Source organism: Schistocerca piceifrons, chromosome 1 (assembly GCF_021461385.2).
Source record: "Schistocerca piceifrons isolate TAMUIC-IGC-003096 chromosome 1, iqSchPice1.1, whole genome shotgun sequence".
Classification (NCBI taxonomy): domain Eukaryota; kingdom Metazoa; phylum Arthropoda; class Insecta; order Orthoptera; family Acrididae; genus Schistocerca; species Schistocerca piceifrons.
The window spans coordinates 738,852,520-738,871,394 of NC_060138.1; the positions used below are offsets into that span (position 1 = coordinate 738,852,520).

The following is an 18,875-nucleotide window of genomic DNA, read 5'->3' on the forward strand; positions in this document are numbered from 1 at the left end:
GCGTCGTATTGTTCGTGCGGAACCAGAACTTTACCTTACTGACGATCCCCTCACAGTAGTGGTGACATATTGATTTTTAGAACTGGTTTTTGATGCCCGATTGACTTGGCTACTTCACCTTAGTTAGCTTAAGCAGAAGTGCTGGCAGCACCTCAATGCCCTCTGCTGCCTGAGCAACACCATCTGGGGTGCAGATCACTCTACACTGCTGCAGCTATACGGAACCCTTATTCAGACCCGCCTTGGCTATGGGAGTCTGGTTTATGGTTTGGCGGCGTCCTCAGTGTTGCATTTACTCAACCGAGTGCGCCACTGTGGTGTTCGACTAGTAACAGGAGCTTTTAGGATGAGTCCGGTAATACGCGTCCTTGCAGAGGCTGGAGTTCCTTCATTGCACGTCAGTCATGCACAACTGCTTGCCAGTTACGTTTCACGCGTTCGTAGTTCTCCTGCGCATCCAAATTACCGTCTCCTTTTCCCACCTATGGCAGTTTATCTCCCACATCAGAGGCCCAGTTCAGGGCTTACAATTGCAGTTTGCGTCCAATCCCTTCTATCTGAACTGGAGTCCTTGCCTTCACCACCTGTACTCAAGGTCCAATTGCGTACACTTCCATAGTGTACACCTAGGTTGCGGCTTCGCCTGGACCTTTCACATGGCTCAAAGGACTCAGTTCACCCTGCAGCTCTCCGCTGTCACTTCATCTCGATTCTTGACATGTACCAAGGCCATGAAGTGATTTACATTGACGGCTTGATGGCTGATGGTCACATCAGCTTTGCGTACGTCCATGGAGGACGTATTGAATAGCATTCCTTGCCCAGTGGCTGCAATGTTTTCACTGCAGAGCTGGTGGTTGTATCTCGTGCTCTTGAGCACATCCGTTCATGCTCTGGGGAGTCGTTTCTCCTGTGTACTGACTCCTGGAGCACAGGAGTCCATATATGCCCTGGAATGGTCCGGTCGTTCAGTGGTGTTTGTGTGGACCCCAGGACACGTTGGAATCCCAGGCAACGAACTTGCTGACAGGCTGGCCAAACAGGCTACACGAAAACCGCTTATGGAGACTGAAATTCCAGTAACTGACCCACATTCGTTTTTACGTTGCCAGGTTTTTTGGCGTTGGGAAACGGAATGGCATAGTCTCAGTATGCATAACAAACTTCGTGCCATTAAGCAGACTACGAATGTGTGGCAGTCCTCCACGCGGGCCTCTCACAGGAGCTTTGTGGTTCTCTGTCGGCTCCGCATTGGCCACTTTTGGGTGACCGTTGGCTACCTCCTGCGCCTCGGTGTCGATGCGGTGCCCGGTTGAGAGTGGCCCATATTCTGGTGCACTGTCTCACTTTGACTGCCCTGCGACGAAATCTTTGGTTACTGGACTTGGTGCCGCTAATTTTATCTGACACCGCCTCATTGGCTGATTTAGTTTTCGTTTTATTCGTGAGAGTGGGTTTTATCATTTGATCTAAATTTTAGCACATGTCCTTTGTCCCTCTATGTCCTCCACCCTAGAGCTTTTAGGGTGGAGGTTTTAATGTGTTACAGAGTGGCTGGCTTCTCCTTTTTATTCTCATGGTCAGCCAGTCATGGTAATCTGTTTTGTTGTTTTAATTTCTTCTACCTGTTTTTTGTGTTTCTGTGGTTTTCTTCTCCCCTTTTTTTCCATTTAAGTGTTTGTTGCCCTTCCGTCATTCTTGTGGTTTTTCCTTTCTCTCCATTTTCAGTCTTGCTTGTTTCATTTTCACCCTTGTGGCATCGTTTTATTCGGAACAAGGGACCAATGACCTAGCTGTTTGCCCCACCCCCCTCCACACACACACTTTTAAATCACCCAACCATCCAACCAACTGTGATGTTTCTCATAACAGAGCTTGAAGTCAAGAAGACAATGCAGAAATTAGAAAACAAGCCAGCAAGCATAATGAGGTTCCAGTCTCTATTCTGAAGAAGTGCAGATACAGCATACAGACTCCCTTAACAGACATAATAAAAGTGTTCTTTAGTTCGGGTATTTTTCCAGAATACTTAAAGCAGGCATGAGTTGCGCCCATACTGAAGAAAGGTAATGCAGAGAGTATAGAAAGCAAGCTGGTTTCATTACTGTCAGCCTTTTCAAAATAATTAAAACAGTCATGGAATGTGTTACATGAATAAAAATAAGCACCTTAAAGAAGCACATTTTCTCTTCTGAAAAGGGACAGTACTGGCCATAAGAGTTTACAAAAGTGCTACTTGAAGCTCGCAACAAGGATGGCTTTGTTACAGGCATTTTCTTAGACTTCTCCAATGTTTTTGACCATGTTAATCATAAAATACTATTAAACAAACTAGAAACATTGGCTATAGGAGAACAGCAAATGAGTGGTTTCAGTCTTTCCTGAAAAATGGGTGCAAAGGATAGAGTTGACACATCTGCCAGTGATAAATTGTTAGTGAAACAGTTGCCAGTCAGGAAACATGTAAAACAATGGAAACTCGGGGTTGGAACATCAACAGCATAGGAGAAGATAGATTGCTACTCACTGTAAAAATGACACATATAGTTGCAGACAGGCATCATTAAAAGACACTTACAAATAAGCTTTTGGCCATAGCCTGTGCCAGAAAAAGAAAAGAGAAACACACACCACTCATTCACACAAGTACATCTCACCCACACATGACTGCTTGTGTGAATGAATGGTGTGTTTCTCTTTCTTTTTCTGACAAAGGCTGTGGCTGAAAACTTAAGTGTAAGTATCGTTTAATTGCGCCTGTCTTCAACTAAACTTGTCACCTTTACCAAAAGTAGCAGTCTATCTTTTCCTACATCATTGTAAGAAACATATAGAAATAAGTGTGACTCACACTAGTGTATTGAGCCCAATTCTGTTCTTGCTGTGTAACCGTAACTTTCCAGGGAGTATAAGACGTGGAGAAAAGTTGTCTTTGCTGATGACAGCAACATCACAGTTACTGATAAAACACCTGAAGTCCTAATAAGAGAAGGCTAATGAAACAAGTGAACAGTGTGTAATAAATTAACATCAGGGGGGGAATCGGCATGTACTTTGGCACAAAGAAGGAAAACAGCTCTTGCTTTGAGCATAGATATCTTAGATATCTTAAACCTATAGATTGTGTAGCAGACACGAAGTTTCACGGGATGAACAGCGATTGTCAAGTAAAATGGAAAGAACACACAATGATGCCATGAAAAGAATATTGTCAACAAGTTATGCTTTTGTTTCTAGCAGCAGTTTAACGACCAATGTGTTGTGGCGACATACTGTTCCTACACATGCTTAGTTCTTATGTATGGGGTTCTTTTCTGGTGGTCAAAGGCACGAAACATAATACATTTCAGTAAATACTACAAAGTTCTTGCAACAGCAGATATATACTCTCAAGCTTATGACAACTTCATCGTCAGTAGATTTCAGTAGGCTATTGGGTGCTTTATTTAGTTGGTCAAAGTATTTCAGGGAGACATCACAGAGTTGGAGAACTTCTGTATGCTGGCAGAGATTATGTTGGTGTCTGTGACAGTAGAACATTGGTAGAAATGCTGGTTTTGATAGGTGGTGGATAACTCATCTGATTTCTCTGTTGCCTTTCAGCATCAAATGCCTGTTTGTGTGTGCCCCTAACTGTACAGCCACTGTCTTGGTTAAAGTTGTTCACACACATTCTGATCACAGTGGTTTCTTTGACAACAGAATTCCAGTGGGTAGGTGCATGAGATAATCTTGCATTTCGTCAAACATAATCATTCCAGAAATACCAAGGCCAGCACTTTTTTACAGGGCGCAGCATCTGTTTACTTTTTGTGGGTGGCCCAAAAAGTATTGAATACCATGTCTACCCAGGACTCTGCCTATTTTTATTTGTTGGCATTCCCAAAAAAGGAAGGAATGCCATAGGCTGATCATCTTCTGATGATTGAGTATCTCTGCATTTTTGTTTCTTAGAGATGGCCAACTTAATATCTCAGCTGCTACAGTCCTCTTTCCGGTACAAGTTTCTTATATATCTGATCTCGTAATCCACATGTTCCTTGTCACAAGCAATTGTAGCATTTTGTATCAGCATATTTAAAACTGCTTTCATTTGGGCTGGATAATGAATGCTTTGTGCTCTGGGATCTAGGTCAGTATGTGTTAGCTACTGGTAAACAGAGTGCCCTAATTGCACTCTTGATTTTTGTTCAAGTAGAACGTCTAAAAATGGAAATTTTCTGTATCACTCCAACCCAGCTACTGAAGAATTCAGGCCTACCAGACAATGTGATAAAGAATCTGTGAACACAGTCTCTAGGCTCTGAAGGCTTTATGGTTTGCTTAAAATCCACGAATTATGGTCCATTGTGATCTATTGTTAATGCTATAGGTTCTCCAACTTACAAGCTAGTGAAGGCCAAACAAGAGCCATATGTTGGTCCCTGTAAACATCATATGAAAAACTATCAAATGTTTGTGAATATAATTAAGCTAATCAGAATGAATCCAGACAAAATTATGACCAATTTGGATATGGTGTCTCTGTTCGCAAAATTCCCTGTGCAAATAAGAGGGCGAGTCAAAAGAAAACCTTAAATTTCCAATAACAAATCAAAACTTCACGCCGTTATCTTGTAAGTTGGTAAGTGTGTTACAAACAGCGTGCAGAATGGCCTGTAGGTGGTAGCATAGTGCAGATGCACACATACTGTCGCAGTATCAGTATAAAGAAGGCCGCCCCACTTGGGACTTGCACCAGGGAAGAACAGCGTTGTGTTGTTCAGTTTTTGCATAGTGTTGATGTGAAACCTATTGAAATTCATCGACGAATGTAGGTTCAGTATGGTAATGCAAGTTTATCACAGCAGCAAGTCTGCGAATGGAGTAGGAAGTTTGCAAATGGTGTGACTTCAGTGGAAGATGCTCCTCGTCCAGGTCAGGCGCAATGAGTTGTGACTCCACAGAACATTGCAGCAGTTGAAGCCATAGTGAAGGAAAACTGCCGAGTGACACTGAATGACACTGCAGCATGTTTACAGATTAATCATGGGTCAGCACACCACACTGTGTATGATGTGCTCCAGTTTCACGAAGTGTCTGCAAGATGGGTGCCATGGCAGCTGACTCCGGAAATGAGAGAACGACGTGTTGATGCTTGTGAAGAACTACTTCGGCACTTTGAACGAGAACAGGATGGCTCCCTTGTGCAAGAATCGTTACAAGAGACGAAACCTGGGTTCACTTCCACCAATCGGAAGAAGAGATTGAGCAAGGAATGGCAGCATTCCTCATCACCAAAACCAAAGAAGTTTCGAACAGAACCATCAGCTGGGAAGGTTATACTGACTCTATTTTGGGACGAAAAAGGCATCATTTTGCTGTATTACATGCCTAGAGGGACCACTGTCACCAGTGCATCATACACAGATCTCCTAAAAAATCATCTGCGGCCTGAAATCAAATCAAAGCAACATGGATTTCTGTCAGCAGGTGTCCTTTTGCAAGATGACAATGCAAGGCCCCACACTGCCCGTACAACAGTTGCAACAATCACAGACATGCATTTTGAGTGTCTTCCTCCTCCACCATACTCACCAGACCTTGCCCCAAGTGATTTTCATATGTTTGGCCCACTCAAAGACGCAATGGGTGGAAAGAAGTTCTGTTTTGATGAAGAGGTTTGCCACGCGCTGCGTAAGTGGTTGTGTGGACTACCAAAATAATTTTTTTCTAAAGGAATTTATGCACTTTGTAAGCACTGGAGGACTATTGAGCGTGGAGGAGATTATTTTGAAAAGTGATACAGCTTTGTACCACTTCTGCACAATAAATAATATTTTAAAAAAATATTTAAATTTTTCATTTGACTCACCCTCATATATTACAGTATTAGCAGACCATTTTCCTCCCAAGGCTATCAAACTATTTGGCCATGCTGTGGTGACCCCATACTTTTTGTATAGTGGTAAATTTTATGAAATGACTGCCAGAATAGCCATGAGTTCTCCATTGCCTCCAGGAGTGGCTAATTTTTCAGTGGAGCATTTCAAAAAATGTGATAAATTCAACTCTTAAGTCAATTTTGCTTCTTTCGCTACAATGACGACGCCTCTATGATCTGGCCATATGGAATATAATCCTTTAATCTGTTATGTGATCACATGAATAGTATGCACCCAAATATCAAATTCACTGTTGAGATGGAGAGAGAAGGAAGCTTATCATTTTTAGATGGTCTACATGAACATCAGATGGATGACTAGGGCACTCCGTTTACTGGAAGCCAATGCTGACTGAGCTATATCTTAATGCACAAAGCTTTCGTCACCTAGCCCAAAAGAAATTATTTTTAAATACACTGATACATAAAGGTAAAACTGTTTTTAATAACAAACACCTGAATTACAAGGTCGATAATTTAGAAATGCATTCTGCAAGAAGGCCTGTAGAGACCAATATATTTGAGTTACCTGTCTCTAAGAAACAAAAAACCCAGAGTTACTCAATCACCAGAAGACATCAGCCTATACCTCTCTTTCCCCTCTTCAGAAGTGCAACAAGTAATATAGGCAGAGTACTGGGCAGACGTGATATTCAATCCATTTTCAAAACAGTTTGTGTAATCTATGAAATATCTGTTGCCTGTAGTCGTTATGGTCAATATGGACAGTTTCAGAACACTGCACAGAGCACTGATGCCACACTAAATATCACACTTTTGACAAATCCGTTGTTGTGAACACAGCCTCATAAACAAACAAAAGATTATGTTTGATGAAATTGCAATATTATCCCACACACCTTCCTGCTAGGATTCTGCCATCAAAGAAGTCATTGAGATCATGTAACAACATAGTTAACTGGGACAGTGGCTGCTTTATTAGTGGTATACCGAATCTGACACTTGATGTTGAAAAGCAACACAGAAATCAGCTGAGTCATCCACTGTCTAATGAAATCAGCCTCACTGCCAAAGTTCTTGAGTCGTAGACATCTGCATAATCTCTGGTAGCATATGAAACTTCCATTATTTTGTGATGTCTCCATGACATAATCCAACAAACTAAATAAAGTATCATGCAGCCCTTTGTAAATATATGACATTGACAATGGGGGATGTTGTCAAAGCTTGAGATTAAACACATATGTGTTGTGACAAGAACTCTGTGAAGCACTTATTTAAGAATGGGAAGAAATGAACAACACACACAATTTCACTGGCAATATGAAAATACAAAATGTCATGTACCTTATGAAACTCACCATAAAACTGCCGTGTTACATTACTGAAGTTAAAGCATAAAAGGGACGCCACATGTATGCACATCTTGATAAAAAAAACTCAGTTGATAAAATGCACATAGTTGTTAAAATGCACACAATTGATAAAATCCTTGTACCATCCATGCATATCTGAATATGACTCTCTCAAGCTTGGCACACAGGCCTACACTGCCGTGAAGTGTTAGCATAGAGGCGGCAGATCTGGTGTAAAGTTACCTATCTCACCAGTGGATGGAATATGTAGTACAAGCTAAATGATCACATACTGTGGGTATATCCCATGAATAGCGGTGCACCAAAACTAAAGGTGGATTTTCCAAAGTGCCTGATGTAATAATTAGGACTGTCACCTGACCATACATATAAAATTACGATGGGCTTATGCTCTTATTAAATGTGTGCTTGTTGACAGTGAGAAAATGACAATAATAATAACAAAAAATTTAAAAAATAACCTAGATCTTTAATTAACAAAACAACATGATGTAAAAAGCAAACCGCACTGGTGCAACTGGGAATGTTAGACCGGCCAGTCCTGGTAGGATCCCGTGAAGTTTCATCTGCAGTCCCTGAAGGTAGATGATGATAAAATTTCCTGCCTCATCCCTTAGCCATAATACTAAATATGGACCTTGGACTCAGCCCAGCTACTCAGTTTTCATCATTGCTATTTGCATAAAAGCTCCAATTTACACTACTTCATAACACACAGCACAGATTACAGACATTCTGTACGCACTGTGTGACCGATTCACATATACACTATTGTTATCCATGTAGATCTCTACATTGCTTTTTATAGTATGGATCATTTTGATTTTCTCTGTAATAGACACCTCACACCCAATAAGGCTTGTATATGAATTAGGTGATTTTGAAGTGACATCAGCCCCATGTGGTTTTTGTGTAGCCCTCCTTTACACGAGTCATCCTTTGCAAGACCCCCACTAGGACTGGCTGATATAGCATTCACACTTGCATCACTGCAGTTTTCTTTTTACATCATGTTGCTTTGTTAATACAAGATCTAGGTTATTTTTTAATGTTTTCTTGATTCACTACTGTTGTCTTCCCACTGCCAGTAGGCACACAGTACTTAAATACAACAGATTTTATATGGAGCATAACCCCATGATAATTTTATATGTATGGTCCTAATTGATATACTGGGTACTATGGCAAATCCAAGTTTATTTCTGGTGCACTGCTTTTCATTGGTTGTAACCACAGCATGCGATCATTTAGCTTGCACTACATACACCATCCACTGCCGAGATGTGTAACTTTCTACCAGATTCTGGCAGCGTATTGCTGTGCAGTGAGGATAGGAGAGTCCCGTTCACTGCTGATATGCATGGATGGTACAAGGATTGTGTCAACTGTGTGCATTTTACTAAACAGGTTTTCATCAAGCATGCAGCTTTAATGTATGGTTAAATGATGATGGCGTCCTCTTGGGTAAAATAGTCCCCCATTCGGATCTCCGGGCGGGGACTACTCAAGAGGACGTCATTATCAGGAAAAAGAAAACTGGCGTTTCACAGATCGAAGCGTGGAATGTGAGATCCCTTAATCGGGCAGGTAGGTTAGAAAATTTAAAAAGGGAAATGGATAGGTTAAATTTATAGTGGGAATTAGTGAAGTTCGGTGGCAGGAGGAACAAGAGTTTTGGTCAGGTGAATACAGGGTTATAAATACAAAATCAAATAGGGGTAATGCAGGAGTAGGTTTAATAATGAATAAAAAAATAGGAGTGCGGGTACGTTACTACAAACAGCATAGTGAACGCATTATTGCGGCCAAGATAGACATGAAGCCCATGCCTACTACAGTAGTACAAGTTTATATGCTCTGCAGATGATGAAGAAATTGATGAAATGTATAATGAGATAAAAGAAATTATTCAGGTAGTGAAGGGAGACGAAAATGTAATAGTCATGTGTGACTGGAATTCGACGGTAGGAAAAGGAAGAGAAGGAAACGTAGTAGGTGAATATGGATTGGGGCTAAGAAATGAAAGAGGAAGCCACCTGGTGAGTTTTACACAGATCATAACTTAATCATAGCTAACACTTGGTTCAAGAATCATGAAAGAAGGTTGTATACATGGAAGAATCCTGGAGATACTAGAAGGTATCAGATAGATTATGTAATGGTAAGACAGAGATTTAGGAACCAGGTTTTAAATTGTAAGACATTTCCAGGGGCAGATGTGGATTCGGACCACAATCTATTGGTTATGAAATGCAGATTGAAACTGAAGAAACTGCAAAAAGGTGGGAATTTAAGGAGATGGGACCTGGATAAACTGAAAGAACCAGAGGTTGTACAGAGTTTCAGGGAGAGCATAAGGGAACAATTAACAGGAATGGGGGAAAGAAGTACAGTAGAAGACAGGAAGTGCAAAATGGCTAAGCAGGGATGGCTAGAGGACAAATGTAAGGATGTAGAGGCACATCTCACTAGGGGTAATATAGGTACTGCTTATAGGAAAACTAGAGAGACCCTTGGAAAAAAGAGAACCACTTGAATGAATATCAAGAGCTCAGATGGAAACCCAGTTTTAAGCAAAGAAGGGAAAGCAGAAAGGTGGAAGAAGTATATAGAGGGTCTATACAAGAGCGATGTCCTTGAGAACAATATTATGGAAATGGAAGAGGATGTAGATGAAGATGAAATGGAAGATACGATACTCCGTGAAGAGTGTGACAGAGCACTGAAAGACCTGAGTCGAAACAAGGCCCCGGGAGTAGACAACATTCCATTGGAACTACTGACTGCCTTCAGAGAGAGCCAGTCCTGACAAAACTCTACCATCGGGTGAGCAAGATGTATGAGACAGGCGAAATACCCTCAGACTTCAAGAAGAATGTAGTAATTCCAATCCCAAAGAAAGGTGTTGTTGACAGATGTGAAAATTACCGAACCATCAGTTTAATAAGTCACAGCTGCAAAATACTAACTTGAATTCTTTACAGACGAATTGAAAAACTGATAGAAACCGACTTCGGGGAAGATCAGTTTGGATTCCGTAGAAATATTGGAACATGTGAGGCAATACTGACCTTACGACTTATCTTAGAAGAAAGATTAAGGAAAGGCAAACCTACGTTTCTAGCATTTGTAGACTTAGAGAAAGCTTTTGACAACGTTGACTGGAATACTCTTTCAAATTCTGAAGGTGGCAGGGGTAAAATACAGGGAGCGAAAGGCCATTTACAATTTGTACAGAAACCAGATGGCAGTTATAAAGAGTCGAGGGGCATGAAAGGGAAGCAGTGGTTGGGGAGGGAGTGAGACAGGACTTTAGCCTCTCCACGATGTTATTCAATCTGTATATTGAGCAAGTAGTAAAGGAAACAAAAGAAAAATTCAGAGTAGGTATTAAATTTCCATGGAGAATAAATAAAATCTTTGAGATTCGCCGATGACATTGTAATTCTATCAGAGACAGCAAAGGACTTGGAAGAGCAGTTGAACGGAATGGACGGTGTCTTGAAAGGAGGGTATAAGATGAACATCAACAAAAGCAATATGTGGATAATGGAATGTAGTCGAATTAAGTCGGGTGATGCTGAGGGTATTAGATTAAGAAATTAGACACTTAAAGTAGTAAAGGAGTTTTGCTATTTGGGCAGCAAAATAACTGATGATGGTCGAAGTAGAGAAGATATAAAATGTAGACTGGCAATGGCAAGGAAAGCGTTTCTGAAGAAGAGAAGTTTGTTAACATCGAGTATAGATTTAAGTGTCAGGAAGTCGTTTCTGAAAGTATTTGTATGGAATGTAGCCATGTATGGAAATGAAACATGGACGATAAATAGTTTAGACAAGAAGAGGATAGAAGCTTTCGAAATGTGGTGCTACAGAAGAATGCTGAAGATTAGATGGGTAGATCACATAACCAATGATGAAGTATTGAATAGAATTGGGGAGAAGAGGAGTTTGGACAACATGCATACGTGTGGACTGCCTTTTATACTTTGACTTCATGTAATGTAACATGGCAATTTTATAATGAGTTCCATTAGGTATATGAAATTTTGTATTTCATGTGATTAGTGAAACTAATTGCAGGGCCCTCTCTCTTCCCTTCATTATCTTCATGTTTTCATCTTAGATCAAATCATGGCAGCATAGGGCTGTTGAAACTAGTCATCTCAGAACAATAAAAGCTTTTACACTGCAACTGTGGCATACGAAGTGTGTTCATTTCCAGTCACATAGATCATCCCACACCACATCATACCGTATGGGGAATGTTGGCATGAATAATTACACTGTCATGGACGCAGATTTTATAAGAGTAATAACTGAAAGTAGTAGTTGGGCTCATTATAAAGAACCATTTTAAAGGAGTAGTATCCATACTGCACCAAGTGAGTACACCTATCAGTCTGTTGTACATATGAGTGAATACATTAAAAAGTATTTCACTAATAGTTGTATACTAATAATGGAACAAGAACAAGTTTGGACTTGCATTTACCGAAGGATAAACAAATAAAAAACTCAAAACATCATTTTCTACCAGGGAATAATATTGTATAACAATTTGCCCAATGAGATGAAAATGTTACTAACAGACATGTATAGTAGAACCTTGATTAACCGTCACTTTTGAGACAAGGATGCAGATGGAACACTGAAAGTGTTTGATAATCACAGGAGAATTAAACACATCATTTACAGAGCTCCAAACTATGTACTAAATCAAAATTATGTTTTGAAAGTACATTTCTAATAACGAGAAAGGAAAACTGAAAATTTTATACACTGAAAATCTATTTAAAAGTGTCGAATGCCTTTTTTTCCCCCAACCTTGACTTTGTGGCTGCGTCATGCCACTTCTTTGCCCACAATATGTGCACAGCTGTAGTGGTTGACTCTTGTTTCAAATATTTGAGGGTTGAGGGCAGTCTCCAGTGCAGTCTCCTTTGCTGTAGAGTGACTGATCTTTTGGTCCTCTTCCTTTTCTTCACCATCTGATTTCTCTTGCTCACACTATACTGTTGCAAAACAAGATCAATGATCTGTTTATCTCAAAATTTCTTCATTGGTAACAGCAGTGACATCACCTTCTGTTAAGCATTCCTCTACATTAGCATGCTGGATATAATTCGGAAGAGTCTGCAAATCAGTCACTAAATCAGGAGTGGCTATCTCTTTAGTTTCTGAAAGTTCTTGCTCTTGGGTTTGGCTAGGCCAAGCTTGCTTCCACGATTTTTTTGTTGAGTGATTTTCGTAAGTTCTTCCCTAGATTGAGCAACGGTATAAATTGCGTCTTTTATATTGGAATTTTTTTTTTTTTTTAAAGATGATCACAACCCTCTTCCTGTAACAAAGCACTGTTGTACGTATTTCCTCCTGTAATATAATGGAAGGAAACATTCCACGTGGGAAAAATTATATATAAAAACAAAGATGAGGTGACTTACCGAACAAAAGCGCTGGCAGGTCGATAGACACACAAACAAACACAAACATACACACAAAATTCAAGCTTTCGCAACAAACTGTTGCCTCATCAGGAAAGAGGGAAGGAGAGGGGAAGACGAAAGGAAGTGGGTTTTAAGGGAGAGGGTAAGGAGTCATTCCAATCCCGGGAGCGGAAAGACTTACCTTAGGGGGAAAAAAGGACAGGTATACACTCGCACACACGCACATATCCATCCACACATATCCATCCAAGCTTGTGTCTGTATGTGTGGATGGATATGTGCGTGTGTGCGAGTGTATACCTGTCCTTTTTTCCCCCTAAGGTAAGTCTTTCCGCTCCCGGGATTGGAATGACTCCTTACCCTCTCCCTTAAAACCCACTTCCTTTCGTCTTCCCCTCTCCTTCCCTCTTTCCTGATGAGGCAACAGTTTGTTGCGATAGCTTGAATTTTGTGTGTATGTTTGTGTTTGTTTGTGTGTCTATCGACCTGCCAGCGCTTTTGTTCGATAAGTTTCCTCCTGTAATGTCATTTTAACCAATCAGTAACTCCCTAGCCTGTTGGCTGGATTACTGAAGTCATGTGGAGGGACAAAAACATAGCTTTTATGTTATCTTGTTGAAGTTCAGACTCAGAAGGGTGGCTTGGAGTTTTATCTAGCAATAAAATGGTGTGGTGTGGTAGGGTTTTGATTTAAAGTATTTTTTAACAGCCAGAACAAATGCATCAAAACCATTCTTTAAACAAGTTACCATTCATCCGAGCATTATTATTTTCTCTTAGCTTTATAATAAACAGGAAGTAGGCCTACTGACATGTTTGTTTTTGAAGGCTCTTGGTTTCTCAGATTTGCCAATTACAAACAATTGCAGTTTATAGTCACTACTTGCATTGCTGCATGTTGCTTGCTCAGCCTGTTCTTTGTTAGTTTCATGCTGGCAACTGTTTCATTCTTTGAGGCAAGGGTCTTTTGAGGGAGCATTTTGTCATTTAGCCCAGTCCTGTCAATGTTGTATAATTGATCAGTTACCAGTTTGTTTTCTGACAATTTTTTTCGAATTTTTCAACGAACTCCCTACATGCATCATCATCAACAGAAGGTTCTCCACCTGAAATAGCAAATTGCCTTACACCTGATGATTTTTTCCACTGGCGACGCCAACCTTGCTTGGAATTAGTCTTCCTTAACCCTCAGACAAACCCAAACCCACACAGCATCACCCAAGCATGCTGTTCGACATGGAGTGCAATCAATTGGTTGGACACATGGTCAGATAATCCAAGGGGTGGGTTAATCAAAGGTTGAATAATGGAGGTTCTGCTGTAGTTAAAAAGGCAGCTAAAAATGCACTTCATAAATAACACATACTACACGGTTAAAGATTAGGACTCAGGGTAGAGTTCATAACCAATGGGGAGCATTAAAACATCTGTTGCATTTCTGTTCATAATCACAAAGTGAAGCTGTCACAAGCAAATGCACCAAGAGCTATAGTGCATGATAGGAACATCTTGTCAGTCTCCTGAACTAAACATCTCAGTCATCAAGGGGGATACAGTCTCATTTTCCCAGATAGATTACAGGAAGGACATAGAGACATCAATGTTCTTAGTCGTGGAATTCCCGGTGTCCATAGTGTTTGCAGTGCACAACTTCATATTCGGGAGGATGGAGTTTGACCTGCCCAGCTATCTGGATTTAGGGTTTTTGTGGTTTTCCTTCATAATTTCAGGTAGACAGGATTGTTCCTTCAGCAAAGCAACGGATGGCCACCTGTGTTATCCTCATAAACATTCTTAAGTGTTCTGCGTGTATGTATTTTGGCACTATTTATTTTCATTGTATTATAGTAACAGATCTTAAATCACTGTGAAATAATCCCTGGATTATGCATAGTAAAGCAATGTGATTTTTAAAGAAACTCTAGATTGATGTCAGCTTTCCATTTTCTGATAACAATAGATACTCCATGTACAGGGTGCATATTTTTACAGGAGAATAATGCTGGTCAAAATTAGTGAAAAGGGTGACCTGTAAACATATGTCTGGAAACAAATATTTGTTGAGTTTGGTGCAATTCTATCCTATGATGGCCCTCTTTCTAATCACACTACTGGAGATGCTTAATGTGCTTATTATTCATTCTTAAACATCATTCACCCAACCTCCAAGAATCACGTAACTAATCTGTAAATAAAACACAACCTGGGAACTGGGTATTTTCAACACTCTGTCTTACAGTCCATTGGCAAAACTTGTAATGTGGCATGGCTTTGTGGCCTGAAAGAAATTGCACATGTTGTAAGTAATATGGATAAAGTAACTGCTCATCTAGTGAACATGCATTAATGAATATTGGGCAATTCGGAGATAGGGTTTCCATGGTTTTCGTGATCTATATAAAGAAAAATGTAAATGTTTTTGTTAAAAATCTTACATCTCTGGAAATTCTTCAGCAATTGCTTTTAAATTTTGGTACAACTTTCTGTGCAACAAAGCCTGTGTTTTATGTGCCTATTTTTTTATAAAATATATTATTACATATAAATAAATATGTATTGTATAAAGGGGAAGCATTTTACCAAAGATCTTGAAAAGTTCTTGGCCTATTTACTTCAAATTTTTACACTATAACATTCAGACTGACATTAGATTGTATATACTTTTAAATATATATAATATCTAAATATATGTGGTATATATAAATGGAAAACATGGTTACCACAAATCGTACACACACACACACACACACACACACACTCACACACAATATGTTGCTTTGTTTTCTTCCTTCCAGATGGTCTTCACAGAAAACAGGAAAGATATATTTCTGGCTTATGGGCATGCGGTTAGAGAACTGCTACAGAATATGAATTTGCAACAGCAATAAAATAAGGCTCAAGGTCAAAGGGAGGGAGGAGCTGGACAGACATGTGAGGAGAAATGGAAGTACAGAACAGAAAGGAGGAGATCGACAGAGACGGGGGGAGGAGGAGGTTAGGACTTACCTGCATATTTGTGTGTTACAAAGTGTGCATTCTCTTTTCCATTTAAGAAGACTGAGCCACAGCAGTGCGTAGCTGGGTACAACTAGTTACTTAATACAAATGCATTGATGGTTCTTTTGGAAAGGGTACTCTGATCTACTTTCCCATTCTCATTGAATCTGAGCTTGTGCTTCATCTCAAATGATGTCGTTCTCAGCAGACACTGAATACCTATTTTCCTGTTTGCTGTGGGCTTGAACAAGTCATTACATTATTATGACGATTGCATTGAGGTAGTGAATGTTTAGGAAACTGGTTTACTTTGTAAATAAAGCATGGCTTTCTCATTCAAACTTTCTCATGTTCATTCCATAATAAATCAGTTGGTGGTAGGACATAATTATGTTATACTTTGTTCTGTACAGGGCCATGTACTTTATTATTTTCTGTTCATGAAATAGTGCCAATATTGTCAATAAAAATTAAGTTTAAATTCTGTTTAAAAATGAGATAACCTTAAAGAAAGGAGTGAGTTCTATAAACAAACAACTGTTGTGGTTTGGATTAAATTTTATATTTCATAATTTTGTGCAACTTATAATCCTTTACTTCTCTACATTTCTTAGTTTCTTAGGCATTAAGGTATATTGTTCAGTGTTTCAGTTTCATGTTGATTAAAAAAAAAAAAAAAAAAAAAAGAGGAAAGTGATCCATTAACAGTAGATATACACACATAGTCGTACATGTAGTTATGTTGCTTCTTAAGGTTAGATTTCGTTGCACAATGAAAATGTTTAAGATCAAGTCATGCATACTATTTAATTCTTAGAGTCCGTGTGTTCCACAGCGGCCAAGTGCACATCATCTCTTCTGAACAGGACGACAGTGATGATGAATTTGTTGCTGCTGCGACTCCTCCAAGGATAGATCCAGATCCCAACACAAAAAATTTAGATGTAAGTATATCGGCTCATTTGGATATTATGTTCACTTTTTCTGCCTGGATGTTTTACTGAACCTTGATTTCATTTCAGAAAAGCGAGTTTAGTCTGACTACAAGACAGTCATGTGGCCTATTACATTCCATTGGGAGGAAGCGGCCGATTTCTGTTGCTGCCATGATAAATGCAAGAGAGGTAAGGAGAATAGATACTCTGCGAAAGTTATTAACTCAGATATAAAAGACTTTATAAACAATTTTTCTATTAGTTGAAGAAAATCTTAATTCTTTAATCTAATCCATTATATTTTTATAGTATTTTTATTCTAGCTGTCTCATTTTTTAGTTGAGTCTTAGCCTGCTAAATCTATTTAATTTTCTTTGTTATCCTCTTACGGATAACTAGCTGTGACTGAATGCGATGTTCTGTGGTGAAATTCTTTGTATTTAATAGTAAATGGAGATAATTGTTAAAAATAACAGTGTGTTAGTAGTAGGAGTAGTAGTATTAGCAGCAGCAGCAGCAGCAGCAGCAGCAGCAGCAGCAGCTGGTGGTGGTGGTGGTGGGTGACACGTGATCACCACGTGTACACTGCCTGTATGCTCACTACGTCAGTTATGTATGTGCTTGTACTAATAAATCGGGGTCAGTCCATACCAAGTGGTCCAGCACTGGTTGCTTGACCATCTCAGAAAAATTTTATATTTGGTGAGTGGATCCCCCAATGTTTAGTAGCCACAAAAATATTTTTAAAAAAAATTATTGTCTATTATTTTGAAATGGCAGCCATATTTGTTCCAGGCCGCATGTGTTTCTTTGTATTTGCAAGCATCTACATTTTTTACAATTATTCAGTAGTGGATTGTCGTAAGCCTTTCAGATAAAATGCATTTAGTTCAGCACACTCTGGGCTACAAATTAACATCATTATCACTTAGCTGGATGTATTCTTTAATATATTTGTAATAGTTCAAAGTTATCAGCCACAAATTAAAAAAAACTCAATTTTTGAACAGTAGTTTCCCAAAGAAAGATTAATTTCTCAGCTTTAATACTTTTTCTGCTATTACACTGTATAGTATAGTTACTTTTTATAGAGTATCAGTGGCGAGCAGCTTACACTTAAAAAAATACACTATTTTAAAAAATGGATTTTTTTTAACTTTTCCATTTTGTAGCCTGCAATATCTTTGTTGAGGGACCAAATAAAAATCTTAAAATTTCACACGTATTAGACCTTTATGATATCAAGCTTCAGTATAAATTTCAACTTTGAGATTCAATTGGAAGTTATGGAAAAAAGATTACAAACATGAGTCAAAAATATGTTTTTTAACATCTGTGATATCTGGTAGGCTAATCAAATGAAGTATACCAGTTGCATAGTGTAACACACCACATTACACTAGCTAATGATTATTTGCCAAAACAATGCTGTGATAATTGTTTCAGCAGGCTAACAATTGCATCTGCAAACCTATACAAGTCTGATTGTTGTCTTCCCCCTTATACCAACAATTGTCTACTCACACTTATTTAGCTACAAGTTTTTGAAGTGTGCAGTTGAAAAATGGTGTCTCAGTGTTCTGATTGTGTTGTTATTAATGAAGCATGTAAGAAAAGTGTGTGTGGAGTGTATCCTAAAGACATTACTTTAATCGAAGATTACAGTGAAAAAGAAAAAAAATTGTTTTACTTAAGAGTCAGCTCAGAGGTCAAATCAACATGCAGGTACCATGAAAAGAAATACTTCAAAAAATTTCATCATCTTTTTGGTCAGTTTTGCAAGGACACTTTTGAGAAACATAAGAAACCTATAACAAGAGGTCTGCGAGAAATAAGATTTGATCATTATTCTAAAAATAAAAGCCCTTTTGTCAATCTCATACCAGGAAAATCATTGTGTCCAACATGTTATTCTAAGATACTTGTAATTCACAAGAGAAGGGATAGTGAAACCTCAAATATAGAACTTTGTGACTTACGAGCAACCATTAAAAAAGTAGATACAGCTTGTGAAATCCTGGGTATATTGCCTGGTAGTAAAATTAGAAAACTAAGTCAAGATAAAAGACCAAGTGCCTTGAATACAAAAATTGAGAAAGTGACGGCTACAGTCAAAAAGAATTTGGAAGTTTCATTTCAAAATACAATTTGTATTAAAACAGATGGAAGTTCTAAAACATCACCAACTGAATATGATGATTTTATAGAAAAACTAAAAACTAAATGCAGTACTTCA

The 18,875-nt window shown here is 38.9% G+C and overlaps 1 protein-coding gene across 6 annotated transcripts in view; it reads left to right on the forward strand.

Moving 5' to 3' along the window:
- The window catches only part of LOC124711645 (DDB1- and CUL4-associated factor 11), a 129,674-nt gene that overhangs the window by 25,509 nt on the left and 85,290 nt on the right, over nt 1-18,875 (forward strand). For 3 of the 6 annotated variants that reach the window (XM_047241849.1, XM_047241834.1, XM_047241858.1), the window contains 2 exons: nt 16,522-16,648; nt 16,727-16,828. In XM_047241849.1, coding sequence (XP_047097805.1) covers nt 16,522-16,648; nt 16,727-16,828 — 229 coding nt within the window. Of the gene's footprint in view, nt 1-15,633; nt 15,702-16,521; nt 16,649-16,726; nt 16,829-18,875 lie in introns of those variants that run through there. The other 3 variants (XM_047241865.1, XM_047241842.1, XM_047241874.1) reach the window with 2 other exon arrangements.